The sequence below is a fragment of the Hyaena hyaena genome, unplaced genomic scaffold, assembly GCF_003009895.1.
Source record: "Hyaena hyaena isolate Hyena2069 unplaced genomic scaffold, ASM300989v1 scaffold_724, whole genome shotgun sequence".
NCBI lineage: Eukaryota > Metazoa > Chordata > Mammalia > Carnivora > Hyaenidae > Hyaena > Hyaena hyaena.
In genome coordinates, this window is record NW_024081354.1 from 183,176 (window position 1) to 198,211 (window position 15,036).

The 15,036-nt window shown below is 40.3% G+C and overlaps 1 protein-coding gene across 1 annotated transcript in view; it reads left to right on the forward strand.

Moving 5' to 3' along the window:
* Nucleotides 1-15,036, forward strand: part of AOX1 (aldehyde oxidase 1) — a 121,313-nt gene that overhangs the window by 9,042 nt on the left and 97,235 nt on the right. Inside the window, exons 7-9 of the mRNA XM_039217804.1 lie at nt 2,043-2,132; nt 6,199-6,279; nt 8,462-8,606. Of these exons, the coding sequence (XP_039073735.1) occupies nt 2,043-2,132; nt 6,199-6,279; nt 8,462-8,606 (316 nt within the window). The remainder of the gene's footprint in view (nt 1-2,042; nt 2,133-6,198; nt 6,280-8,461; nt 8,607-15,036) is intronic.

A 15,036-nucleotide genomic window follows, 5' to 3' on the forward strand; every position in this document is an offset into this window, starting at 1 on the left:
AGGCATCAGGACAGGACATGTAGGAAGGCTCCAGCAAACCCAAAGAGATAAGCAAAGGTATGAAATTTGCTTTGGGGAGGCAAGTTTAGTTCCAAGAGTCCAGACTGGCTAAGAAAGTGTGAGCAAGTAAAGACGCCAAGTATGTAGAGTAGAATCCAAAATTCACCTCAAGTACAAGAGCACAGGGAGTTTCCTTTACAAAAGATACTTCACTGAGTATCAAGATCAAGTATGAAATCATGGGCAAAGCATGTAGCATGGTCATGGGGGCACTTCGCTGCTACTGTTATTGAGGATGCTGTTGAGGCAAGATGGAATTGGGCCATACTGCCCTTACACCCAAGCAAGAGGGACTCCATATTTGGGAGGGCCCCTTGCCGGTCCTCCTCCAGCCATTCTCAGGAAGCAATGGAGCCAAGGTGACTTGGCTTTTTCTAGACCATGCTCCACACATGGTCTCAACCCCATTCCTAGGCCTGACACTAGACTCTACCTGAGCCCATCTTCCTAGGGAAGATCATAACAGCCAGCACATGCACCCCCTAGGTCAAATGGTAGCCAACAACTGGCTCTTTCTGGAGGATGTGAACAGAGCTGGAGCTTTCAGGCCAGGATGCTCACATGGGTGTTTGAGGTCCCTCAGTACAGAAGGGTGGGAAGAGAAGGGCAGCAGGCCAAGACCGGAGTGTCCATTTATACTCTTGCCCTAACTCTACAAATAGTAGGAGTGGGTTTGGAAGTGGACCAGCAGGCATGTCCCTCTTCCCAGAGCCAGGCAGTTCCCCAGTATGTGCATGTCCCAGACTTCTAATGCCACATGGGGGAGCCAAAGCTGATGAGCTGAGAAGTAAAATGAATTGCTTGTAAACCCATCAAATTGTTGTTGTAAGTGAAGCACTTGTGAGATGCAAATAAAGGAAATTAAAGGAAACTGCTCTCCCTCTGGAGTATAGATGTTATCCACCTTCCCCAGCATAGACTCTAGAGATGAAGGAAAGAAACCGGGCCCCAGTGGGAATACCCAAGACTCCTCTCTATTGGGCCAAGAGAAGTCCACCTATTTCTGTTGTAGTTGACTTGTGGCCCATCGTGGACACTCTCAGAGCTCTGACTAAGAGAGGAAGCTCTGGTCACTGGGCCTGGCTGGTTTTGCTTCTTGGACAGAGTTAGGAAGATGGCACCCTGAGGCATTTGGGTAGAGAACTGGGGTATCTGAAAGAAAGTATTTTCCTAGATACTGAAAAATTATTTAAGGAAGAACACACAAGAGGTAAGTTTGGAGGAAATGGGAAATGAGGGACCAGTGAATGAAAACCTGCTTTAAAAGTCAGTGATTGTCCATTCATTCTCAGTCAGTCCTATGTAGATCCCAAGAGCTGGAAAAGCTGGTTCCAAAATAGTGGGTTTTTTTCATCTTTATTTTTTCTTTTTCTTTTGTTTTAAAGGTCCTTATATAAATGATAACACTCGGTATCATTGAATCGTATACATACTAGAGAATTGGTAAATCATCATTGCCCTAAAAGGTTTAATATCAATTCTACTTCTATGAATTCACCTATAAAAAAATTCAAAGATGTATGTAGAGCTGTCCACATAATGAACAGAATGTTGTTCACAGTTATACAATGTAGTAAAAAACCTAAGTATATAACAATAGCAAAGATTATGAATATATTAAGAATAGCCAGAAGATGGACTATTATGTGATCAGCAAAATTATATTTTAAAAACATTTTAATGATATGGCAAAAAATTCACAAAATAAATAAATATATAAACATATAAATGGGGGCACCTGGGTGGCTTAGTCAGTTGGGCATTGGATTCTTGATTTCAGCTCAGGTCATGATCTCAGGGTTGCAGTATCAAGCCCCGAGTTGGGCTCTGCACTGAACATAGAGCCTGCTTAAGATTCTCTTTCTCCCTCCCTCTGGTCCTCACCCCCCTCAAATTAAAAATAATAATAATAAAATAAATATAAAATAAAATAATAATAGTAAATAAAAAGTTTTTCATCTCAAGGCATTTCACTGTCCTAGGAGTCAACTGGTTGTCAAAAGAAAGGAACAGGAAAATGCTGCTTGGATCTGGGTGGAAATGATTCTTCCTCACTCAGCAGGGAAAGTGACGTAAGTCTCTTGTCTGTTGTGTCTTCTCTCTGGGAATATTGCTCAATGCTGGCCCAGTGTTACTGTGCCTGTGAGTTTTTATGATCATGCTCTGCATTACTTTCAAATCTCCAAAGCACATGCACTAATGAGGCACTTTTCATTTGGGAGACCAGTAACAGTGTGATTGAAAGCCAGGCTCTGATTTTGCCCTTCAGTCTCTGGAAGGATCAAGCAATAAAACATAAACCTACTCAGACAAAAACAAAAACTATGATGGGTCCCATCCTTGTGTGGAAAAATGTTCCTGTGGCTGGCCTCACTCAGGCAGAGCTGTCCTGTATCTCTGTGTCCCCTCCTTTGTAGAGAGAGGGCACTGAAACCTCAGCAGGGGAACCTGTCCAGAGACACATGGTGAGTTCATGATTAGCACAGCTGGGAAGTCTAGCCTGAAACACTGCAGTCTCTGATTTTGCTCTCTGAGAGATGCTGTTCCAGAAGATCCACTGCCACATTCTTAAAAGAATTACTTACAGAAGTTGGAATAAGGATAAAATAGAGTCTGCTTCCTGTAGACAAGGAAATATGAGAGAACAGAGTTATCCTTAGACGAAACTGATCCCATCTTCCCCTGCTGTATCTATTTCTATCCTGTACACCTACCTGGTTCCCATTATTGACCTCCCACTGCCACCTCATTTTGGTCTGAAGAAGGTGTGCAATGGAATAGAGGCTTGTTGCCAAAGAACCCTGGCTGCACCCCCTGCAACCACTTCACAGAGGACCAGGGCACCTCAGAGGGGTGGATACTTCTTTTTTTTTTTACAAATAGTTTATTGTCAAATTAGTTTCCACATAACACCCAGTGCTCATCCCCACAAGTGTCCTCCTCCATGCCCATCCCTCCTCCCCCCCACATCCATCAGTCCTCAGTTTTTGTCAGCATTCAAGAGTCTCTCATGGTTTGCCCCCCCCTCCCCCCCTGTTTCCTCCCTTCTTCTCCTCCACAGTCCTCCGTCAAGTTCCTCCTAATCCTCCTATACGTGCAAACATATGATATTTGTCCTTCTCTGTCTGACTTATTTCGCTCAGCATAACACCCTCAAGGTCCATCCATGTTGCTACACATGGCCAGATTTCATTCTTTCTCATTGCCATGTAGTATTCCATGGTATAGATAAACCACATCTTCTTGATCCATTCATCTGTTGATGGACACTTAGGCTCTTTCCATGTTTTAGCTATTGTGGAGAGTGCTGCTATGAACATTGGGGTACATGTGCTCCTATGCCTCAGCATTTCTGTATCCCTTGGGTAAATTCCTAGCAGTGCTATTGCTGGGTCATAAGGGAGTTCTATTGTTAGTTTCCTGAGGAACCTCCACACTGTTTTCCAGAGGGGCTGTACCAGTTTACATTCCCACCAACAGTGTAGGAGGGTGCCCGTTTCTCCACATCCTCGCCAGCATCTAGAGTTCTCTGATTTGCTCATTTTAGCCACTCTGACTGGCGTGAGGTGGTATCTCAGTGTGGTTTTGATTTGTATTTCCCTGATGAGGAGGGATGCTGAGCATCGTTTCATGTGTCTGTTGGCCATCTGGATGTCCTCTTTGGAGAAGTGTCTGTTCATGTCTTCTGCCCATTTCTTCACTGGGTTGTTTGTTTTTCGGGCGTGTAGTTTGGTGAGTTCCTTATAGATTCTGGATATTAACCCTTTATCTGATATGTCATTTGCAACTATCTTTTCCCATTCCGTTGGTTGCCTATTAATTTTCTGGGTTGTTTCCTTGGCTGTGCAGAAGCTTTTAATCTTGATGAGGTCCCAACAGTTTATTTTTGCTCTTGATTCCCTTGCTTTTGGGGATGTGTCAAGTAAGAAGTTGCTGCGGTGGAGGTCAAGGAGGTTGTTTCCTGCTTTCTCCTCTAGGGTGTTGATAGTTTCCTGTCTCACGTTCAGGTCCTTTATCCATTTTGAGTTGATTTTTGTGCATGGTGTGAGAAAATGATCTAGTTTCATTCTTCTGCATGTTGCTGTCCAGTTCTCCCAACACCATCTGTTAAAAAGGCTGTCTTTTTTCCATTGGATATTCTTTCCTGCTTTGTCAAAGATCAGTTGGCTGTATACTTTTGGGTCCACTTCTGAGTTCTCAATTCTGTTCCATTGGTCTATGTGTCTGTTTTTGTGCCAATACCATACTGTCTTGATGATGACAGCTTTGTAGTAGAGGCTAAAGTCTGGGATGGTGATGCCTCCCGTTTTGGTTTTATTTTTCAGTATTACTTTGGCTATTCGGGGTCTTTTGTGGTTCCATACAAGAGGGGTGGATACTTCTAAAGTCTGATTCTCAATTTTGTGGCCTCAGGAAGTCAATCTGGGCAATGATTGGGCTCTGAGGATCACCTGATTCACTTTAACCAAATTCAAAGAACATGATATTTAAACTGCAATGTGCCCTAATATACACTTACAGAAACACAACCATAAAATAGATCTCTGGTCACAGAGCCACGTGTTCTTTCCCTATAGGAAAACACACACAGAAAGCCACATTATAATGGGGTTGCTTGGTGAGCATGGATGCAGAGCAATTGGGTAATCTTAAGGGTAATATCACAGAAGACCCCTCTCTTCCACCAGGATAGACCAGCTGGATGGCAGGTGTCTGCCCCAGAACTCTCCCTTCTCTTAAATTTATGTTAATATCTTCCATTATTAAGTCCTGGCCTAACACCTAATTAGAGGAAATTTAATTCCTCAGATCTGATTCATTATGTTTGTTTTACATTTTCATTCTCACATACTATCTTATTTCTAGGTTTTAGAGATCTATCACATCATTGCCCCCAGGTTCCCACCCACATTTCTGATTATAACTAATGCAAAAACTGGTGATTTCAGATGTTAACCCATATTTCCTCAATCTAGCTTCTTACTAAGAACCTTTACAGGGAACAGTTGCAGGTGTCCCTTCTGGAACCTGGAAAGACACCAGAGAAATAGAAAAAGAGGGAGAGTATTGGACAAATATCAGTCCATTTCACTTGTCACAATTACCCTTCAAAATATACATTATTTCCATTTAATCTCTAGAGTGGGTAAGAACCTTTCCATTGGGGGAGTCAGTGAGCCAAGTCGTGACAGAGCCAAGAATGAACCCAGATCTGCCTCCAGTGTCTGTTGATGCTCTTCTCCACTTCACAGACTTGTAACTCTGCTTCCCATGGTTCTCCCACTTTGCCTTACCTCTTCAGGAATGTTTTCTGAGAATTAATGTTTCCAAAGCTAAAAGAGATCTCTTTCAGGCAAGATTAGAATTTGGGTAACTTTTCACTTACTTTTAGTATCCTGGTATCTGTGCTCTTAGTAATTGGTAAAAGTGAAAATGATAATTTACTTTCTTTCTAAAATTGTGGCAAGGATTAAACAAAGTATTTATATATATATATATATATATATATATATATATATATATATATATACTTGGAATGTAAGATCCTGTAAATTCTACCTATTGTTATTAAATTATGGGGGCAGTGTTTATTCCTAGGCATGTTGTCTAGAGTCATTTTTATTTAAACTTCAGGACTTCTCAAAGCCTTTGGTATTTTGAATCCTGACTTGACAGGTGAGAGGACAGTGGCTGGGGACAGTGGAGAAAAGGTTCCAAACTTATTAACCTCTGGTAGTTTCGTATAGACTGTCTTGGTGTTTCACAGGGTACTCTTTGAACTGTTTCATTGAATACTCTTTTCCTTGGTATCATTATCAATGGCTTTCTCTTACAACAAGATTCTTATTTAAAACATTTATTTGGTTTGGGGCACCTGGCTGGCTCAGTTGATAGAGCATGCAACTCTTGATCTCACGGTTATGAGTTTGAACCCCGTGTTGGGTATAGAGATTATTTAAAAATAAAATCTTTAAAAAGAAAAACACTTTTATTTGGTTTCAACTATTTCCCATTACTCTTGCATCAGGAAAGTAGGAAAGTTGTTACTATGTTCATTTTGCCTAATTAATGTAAAGAATTACAACGCTATTTCCAGTTTAGCTGTCCTGACAAGGCCACCTTCTCCCCTTTATACAGATTTGCACAGACTTATTTGTGGAAGAGGAGTTCCAGCCCTTGGACCCTACCCAGGAGCTCATATTTCCCCCAGAACTCTTGGTAAGATGAGTTGAGTGCTTTATGTGTTTGTTTAAATGTCACTGGTTATAAACTCAGTTTTATAAAACCACCCTTTCCTTCCTGTGAAGTTGTCAAACTATGGAAATATTTGATCATATCAAGAAGCTGTCCCCACCCAGCTCACCAACCCTCTCTAGCTAATACCCTTGACACACTCACTGAAGCCTCAGCTAAGGCTATTTTTTTTGAATGACTTCATCATTACTCTCATCATTGTCATCTGCAATAGGTCCTTGTTGACTGTCCCAAGCCATCCACCTTTGCTCAGCTTCTAACTTGGTCTTCCAGCCACTCCAGCACATTGATCCCAAAAGGAGTACTTCTAGCCCTCCCTATACCTTACCCTTCGTTCTGTCAGCATCTCTCTTTCCTCTCTGGCATCCAGTGGTCCCATTCTTTAAAATACCTATTTCTGAAGGGGTTCTGAAATAGGTGTTCATTCATTCATTCATTCATTCATTCAACAAACATCAATCATCCAACAACATGCCATGCACTGTTCTAGGTACTAGATAGACAGCAAGGAATGAAACTAACACAAAAACCTATCCTCAAGGAGTTGTAATCTGGTTGGTGATAATAAGCAAAGATAATATTACAGATAATAAGCAAAATAAGAAATACAATGTGTTAGCCAGTGAGAAGAGTTAAAAAGGAAAAAAAATGAAACAGAGAAGGGAGATAAGATACTAGCCAGAGAAGACTTTTCTGAAAAATTTTCAAAACTTTGAAAAAAGTTCTAATGGAAGTGAGGGAATAGCCTCAATGACATGTGGGGGGAAAGGCAGTCTGAGCAGTGTGCACACCAACTGCAAAGATGCCAAGGGTAGGAGAACACCTGCTACGGTCAAGGGACAGAGCAGGGTCCAGCCTGGCTGGAACACAGTGAATGAGGTCAGAAAGTCACTGGGAAGCGGACCGTAAGGACTTAGGCTGCCTGGATTTTACCCTATGAGGAATGAGAAATGATTAGGGAGGTTGGATGGGGGAGGGACAAGTTCCTATTAATGTTGTAATGGGATCTGGAATCATTCTGGCTGCTGGGATGGGAAGAGCCTGCTGAGGAACACAGGAACCAGCAGTGAGAGGGGGAGGGGCAGAGGGAGAATGAGAGAGAATCCCAAGCAGACTCCATGCTCAGCATGCAGTCTGATGGGAGTCCCATCCCATGACTGTATCACAACCTGAGACAAAATCAAGAGTCAGGCATTCAAATGACTGAGTCACCCAGGTGTCCCTTGGAAAAACAAAATGAAAAAGGATGAGATAAATTAAATGATTAAAAAAAAAAAAACTCAGGGCACCTGGGTGGCTCAGACAGTTGAGCATCAGACTCTTGATTTCGGCTCAGGTCATGATCCCAGGTTCATGGGATCGAGCCCCATGTCAGGCTCTGAGCTGACAACTTGAGCCTAATCAAAGTGCTAATGCCATCCTGAAAGATTCTGGTGCTAGACCAGGCTGCCGGCATGTAGGTGGTGAGAGAGAGTGGGTTCTGGATATACTTTGATGGAGAGCCAATGAGATTTGCTGCTGAATGTGATATGGCGTGTGGGAGAGAGACACTCTCTCTGGGGAGAGATTGACTCTGACACTTTGGGCAGCTGGAAAGGTGAGTGGCCATTTACAGAGAAGGGGAACACCTCAGGAAGAATAGGGTATTTTTTGGTGGGGGGTCTTTTGGGGGGGCTTCTAAATGAATGGGATATGAGGAGCTCATTTTGGGATATGTTAAATCTGAGATGCCTATTAGACATCTAAGAGGAGACATCAAGTTCTCATTCAGATATATGAGTTTGGATTTCAGAGGAAGAGTCCGGGTTGAAGATACTAATTTAGGAGCATTAGTATAATTATGATTTTTAAGGCCATGATATTAAATTATGTTCATTTAATCTGCACTAAAGTGTCATTGACAGGTACCAGTTTATATTAATTATCATTTGCCTGCAAAGAGCTATATATTGAAAATCTTAAGTTAAAGGAGTAAATATCTATGGAAATTCAGGCATTAGTCAGTGGGTATAGTGAGTATCTTCTCAGTCCAGTGGACCTCAGGACCCCTGAAATCTCTCTGGAGGAATATACCTCCACTGGGATCTCATATAAGCCAGGATGGCAGCTGCACACCTGTGCATACACATTTGTCATTTGCACTTAGAGAATGGCAAAGAACCCAGAAACACAAACCTTGGCCTTTCATGGAGAGAGGGTTACCTGGATCTCCCCTGGCACCCTTAAGGATCTCCTGGAGCTGAAAGCAAAACATCCTGAAGCCCCTCTCATCTTGGGCAACACTTCACTGGGTGAGTGATTACAGCATTTTTCCTCCCACCACCAAGCTGGACCTCCTGTCCCCTACTTTGCTCTCAGGCCACAAAACTACTTTTTAAGGTTAAAAGCCTCAACCTTCATAATAAAAATAGTATAATATAATAGTATATTATAAAATACACAGGATATACTATTATATATCATATGATACAATTATCTAATTATTTATATAATTTTGTGTATAAATAATATATGTAAACTATACATTTAATAATAGAGAAGGCACAATACAAATATCATATTATAATATAATAAAATGGTCTCCAAAGTTGGATATGCATATACCCTGGGAGATGCAGCATGACCCCTTGCGGTGTGGGGAAAAAATATTAGAGGGATTTTGGGTTTTTAAGGGTTGTTTTGTTTTATTTTGTTTTTGAGAGAGGGAGAAGGCACATGAGCCAGGGAGAGGGGCAGAGGGAGAGAGAAAGAGAGAGAGAAACTTATGCAGGCTCCATGCTTAGCACAGAGCCTGATCCGGGGCTCCATCCCATGACCCTGGGATCATGACCCCAGGTGAAATCAAGAATCAGACACTCAGTCTACTTGAGACACCCAGACACCCTGAGGGTTTTTTTTTAATCATTTAATTTATCTTGTCCTTTTTTATTTTGTTTTTGTTAAATATTGAGTACATATAATGGAAGTCAGTAAAATATGTATGGGTACATTAACAGTGCACACCCAGTTATCACCTACACCCAGTTTAAGAATGAGCACTTTATAAGAACTTTGAAGGCCCAGGGAACCCTCCCAGACCACATCCCTTTCCCTTACCTTCCCTTTCTCTCAGAAGCACTCATTAGTCTGAATGTGATGGTGGTCAGTCACTTTCTTGTTTTTACAATTTTACCACATGTATTTGAGTCTTTAAACAATATGTCATTTACTTTAGCATATGTTTGAATTTCACATAAATAGGGTGACATAATATTATTCTTTAATTTGCTTTGTTTGTTCAACATTCTTGACCTGAGATACACTCATCATGTTGCAAGAAACTGCTACAGTCCATTGTATGATTATGTACAATTTGCTGATCCATTCTACTACTGAAGAACAGAGTGCTTTCCAAGTTTTGCCTATTATGAATATTCTTTTTTAATTTTAATTCCTGTAAAGTCAATATACACTGTTATATTAGTTTCAGGTGTACAATATAGTGATTCAGCAATTCTGTACATTACTTAGTGCTCATCCTGATAAGGTACTCTTTAATCCCTTTCACCAATTACACCCATCTCTCCCACCCACCTCCCCTCTGATAACCATCAGCTTGCTCTCTATAGTTAAGAGTCTGTTTCTTGGTTTGCTCTCTCTTTTATTTTCCTTTGCTCATTTGTTGTTGTTGTTCTTAAATTCCACATATGAATGAAATCTTATGGTATTTGTCTTTCTCTGACTTATTTTGCTCAGTATAATACTGTCTAGCTACATCCATGTCATTGAAAATGGCAAGATTTCATTCTTTTTTATGGCTGTGTAATATTCCAGTGTTCATGTGTGTACGTGTATGTGTTCATGTGTGTCTCTGTATCACGTCTTCTTTATCCATTCAGTAATCACTGGACACTTGGGCTGTTTCTGTAATTTGGGTATTGTAGATAATGCTGCAATAAACAGGGGTGCATGTATTCCTTTGAATTAGTGTATTTGGGAGGTAAATATCCAGTAGTATGATTACTGGATCATAAGAGAATTCTATTTTTAGCTTTTGAGGAAGCCGCATACTGTTTTCCCCAGTGGATGCACCTATTTTCATTCCCACCAACAGTGCACAAGGATTCCTTTTTCTACATATCCTCATCATACTTACTATTTCTTGTGTTGTTAATTTCAGCCATTCTGACAGGTGTGAGTTGGTATCTCACTGTAGTTTTGATTTACATTACCTTCATGATGAGTTACGTTGAGCATCTTTCTGTGTGTCTATTGGCCATCTATGTGTCTTCTTTGGAGAAATGTCTGTTCATGTCTTCTGCCCATTTTTAATTTGGATTATTTGGATTTTGGCTATTGAGTTGTATAGTTCTTTATTTTGGATAATAACAGTTTACTAGATAAATCATTTGTGAATATCTTCTTCCATCCAATAGGTTGCCTTTTAGTTTTGTTGATTGTTTCTTTTGCTATGCAGAAGCTTTTTTTTTCTTTTTTTTTTTTTTTAATATTTTTTTTTATTTCTAGGAGAGAGAGATCATGACCTAAGCGAAAGTCGGACGCTTAACCGACTAAGCCACCCAGACGCCCCTTTTTCATTTTTTAAAGAACAGTTTATTGTCAAGTTGGTTTCCATATAACACCCAGTGCTCATCCCCACAAGTGCCCTCCTCCATGCCCATCACCCCCCTTCCACTCCCCCTCCAGCCCCATCAGTCCTCAGTTTGTTCTCAGCATTCAAGAGTCTCTCATGGTTTACCTCCCTCCCTCCCCCACTATTTTTCCCCTTCTTCTCCCCAACGGTCCTCCATTCAGTTCCTCCTAATCCTCCTATATGTGCAAACATATGGTAGCTGTCCTTCTCTGCCTGACTTATTTCGCTCAGCATAACACCCTCGAGCTCCATCCATGTTACTACACATGGCCAGATTTCATTCTTTCTCATTGCCATGTAGTATTCCATGGTATAGATAAACCACATCTTCTTGATCCATTTGTCAGTAGATGGACACTTTCTTTCCATGTTTTGGTGATTGTTGAAAGTGCTGCTATGAACATTGGGGTACATGTGCCCCTATGCATCAGCACTCCTGTATCCCTTGGGTAAATTCCTAGCAGTGCCATTGCTGGCTCATAGGGGAATTTGAGCCAAAAAATTGTTAATTTTTTGAGGAACCTCCACACTGTTTTCCAGAGGGCCTGCACCAGTTTACACTCCCACCAACAGTGTAGGAGGGTGCCCATTTCTCCACATCCTCGCCAGCATCTAGAGTTCTCTGATTTGCTCATTTTAGCCACTCTGACTGGCGTGAGGTGGTATCTCAGTGTGGTTTTGATTTGTATTTCCCTGATGAGGAGGGATGCTGAGCATCGTTTCATGGGTCTGTTGGCCATCTGGATGTCCTCTTTGGAGAAGTGTCTGTTCATGTCTTCTGCCCATTTCTTCACTGGGTTGTTTGTTTTTCGGGTGTGGAGTTTGATGAGTTCCTTATAGATTTTGGATACTAGCCCTTTATCTGACATGTCATTTGCATCTATCTTTTCCCATTCTGTCGGTTGCCAATTCGTTTTATGGACTGTTTCCTTTGCCATGCAGAAGCTTTTTATCTTGATGAGCTCCCAATCGTTTATTTTTGCTCTTGATTCCCTTGCCTTTGGGGATATGTCAAGTAAGAAATCGCTGCGTTTGAGGTCAAGGAGCTTGTTTCCTGCTTTCTCCTCTAGGGTTTTGATGGTTTCCTGTCTCACGTTCAGGTCCTTTATCCATTTTGAGTTGATTTTTGTGTATGGTGTGAGAAAATGATCTAGTTTCATTCTTCTGCATGTTGCTGTCCAGTTCTCCCAGCACCATGTGTTAAAGAGGCTGTCTTTTTTCCATTGGATCCTCTTTCCTGTTTTGTCAAAGATTAGTTGGCTGTACATTTTGGGGTCCAATTCTGAGTTCTCTATTCGATTCCATTGGTCTATGTGTCTGTTTTTGTACCAATACCATACCGTCTTGATGATGACAGCTTTGTAGTAGAGGCTAACGTCTGGGATGGTGATGCCTTCCATTTTGGTTTTCTTCTTCTATATTACTTTGGCTATTCGGTATCTTTTGTGGTTCCATACAAATTTTAGGATAGTTTGTTCTAGTTTTGAGAAGAATGCTGGTGCAATTTTGATTGGGATTGCATTGAATGTGCAGATTATTTTGGGTAGTAATGATATTTTAACTATATTTATTCTTCCAATCCATGAGCATGGAATGTTTTTCCATTTCTTTGTGTCTTCTTCAATTTCCTTCATAAATTTTCTATAGTTTTCATCATACAGATCTCTTATATCTTTGACTAGGTTTATTCCTAGGTACTTTATGGTTTTTTGTGCAATTGTGAATGGGATCAGTTTCTTGATTTCTCTTTCTGTTGCTTCATTGTTGGTGTATAAAACATACAACCGATTTCTGTCCGTTGATTTTGTACCCTACAACTTTGCTGAATTCATGGATCAGTCCTTGTAGGCTGCTGGTGGAGTCTGTCAGGTTTTCTACATAGAGTATCATGTCATCTGCGAAAAGTGAAAGTTTGATTTCTTTTTTGCCAATTCTGATGCCTTTTTATTTCCTTTTGTTGTCTGGTTGCTGATGCTAGGACTTCCAGCACTATGTTAAACAACAGTGATGAGAGTGGACATCCCTGTCATGTTCTTGATCTCAGGGGGAAAGCTCCCAGTTTTTCCCCATTGAGGATGATGTTAGCTGAGGGCTTCTCATAGATGGCTTTTATGATGTTTAAGTAAGTTCCTTCTATCCCGACTTTCTTGAAGGTCTTTATTAAAAAGTGATGCTGTATTTTGTGAAATGCTTCTTCTGCATCTATCGACAAGATCATATGGCTTTTATGTTTTCTTTTGTTAATGTGATGTATCACATTGATTGATTTGCGAATATTGAACCAGCCCTGTAATCCAGGAATGAATCCCACTTGATCTTGGTGGATAATTCTTTTTATGTGCTGTTGCATTCGATTTGCAAGGATCTTCTTGAGGATTTTTGCATCTGTATTCATCAAGGATATTGGCCTGTAGTTTTCTTTTTTCCCTGGGTCTCTATCTGGGTTGGGAATTAAAGTGATGCTGGCTTCATAAAATGAGTCTGGAAGTTTTCCTTCTCTTTCTATTTTCGAAATAGCTTGAGAAGAATGGGTATTAATTCTGTTTTAAATGTAGGGTAGAATTCCCCAGGGAAGCTATCTGGCCCAGGGCTCTTATTTGTTGGGAGATTTTTGATAACTGATTCGATTTCCTCACTCGTTACGGGTTTGTTCAGGTTTTCTATCTCTTCCTGTGTGGATTTTGGTAGTGTGTGTGTGTTTAGGAATTTTTCCATTTCTTCTAAGTTGTACAGTTTGTTGGCATATAATTTTTCATAGTATTACCTGTAATTGCTTGTATTTCTGAGGAGTTTGTTGTAATCAGTCCATTTTCATTAATGATATTTTCTATTTGAGTGCTCTCTCTTTTCTTTTTTAGAAGACTGGCTAGAGGTTTGTCAATTTTGTTCATTTTTTCAAAAAACCAACTCTTGGTTTTATTGATCTATTCAACTGTTTCTTTGTTTTCTGTATTGTTTATTTCTGCCCTGATTTTTATTATTTCTCTTCTCCTACTGGGTTTGGGGTGCTCTTGTTGCTCTCCCTCTAGTTCCTTTAGGTGTGCCGTTAGATTTTGTACTTGTGCTTTTTCTAATTTCTTGAAGTAAGCCTGGAGAGCAATGTACTTTCCTCTTAGGACTGCCTTTGCCATATCCCATAGAGTTTGGATTCTTGTATTTTCGTTTTCATTTTTTTCATATATTTTTAAATGTCTTCTGTAATTGCCTGATTGGCCCATTCGTTCTTTAGTAGGGTGTTCTTTAACCTCCATGTTTTTGGAGGTTTTCCAGACTTCTTCCTGTGATTGATTTCGAGTTTCATAGCATTGTGATCTGAAAGTGTGCATGGTATGATCTCAATTCTTTTATATTTATTGAGGGCTGCTTTATGTTCCAGTATGTTATCTATGTTGGAGAATATGCCCTGCGCACTTGAGAAGAAAGTGAATTCCATGGCCTCAGGATGTAGAGTTCCAAATACATTGTCAAATCCATCTGGACCAATGTGTCATTCAAGTCCATGTGCAGAAGCTTTTTTATTTTGATATAGTCCCAATAGCTTATTTTGGCTTTTATTTCCCTTGCCTCAGGAGACATCTAGGAAAACTGTTGCTACAGTCAATGTCAGAGACATTATTGCCTGTGCCCTCTTCAAGGATTTTATGGTTTCAGTTCTCACATTTAGGCCTTTAATCCATTTTGAGTTTATTTTTGTTTATGATGTAAGAAAGTGGTCCAATTTCATTCTTTTGCATGTAGTTCTCCAGTTTTTCCAACACCATTTGCTGAAGAAACTGTCTTTTTCCCATTGGATATTTTTTCCTCCTTTGTTGAAGATTAATTGACTAAACAGTTATGGGTTTATTTCTGGGTTTTCTATTCTGTTCCATTGGCCTATATGTCTATTTTTATGCCAGTACCATATTGTTTTGCTTACTACAGTTTTGTAATATAACTTGGAGTCTGGATTTATGATACCTCCAGATTTGCTTTTCTTTATGAAAATTGGTTTGCCTATTTGGGATCTTTGGTGGTTCCATACAAATTTTAGGATTGTTTGTTCTAGTTCTGTGAAAAATGCTGTTGGTATTTTGATGGAGATTTCATTA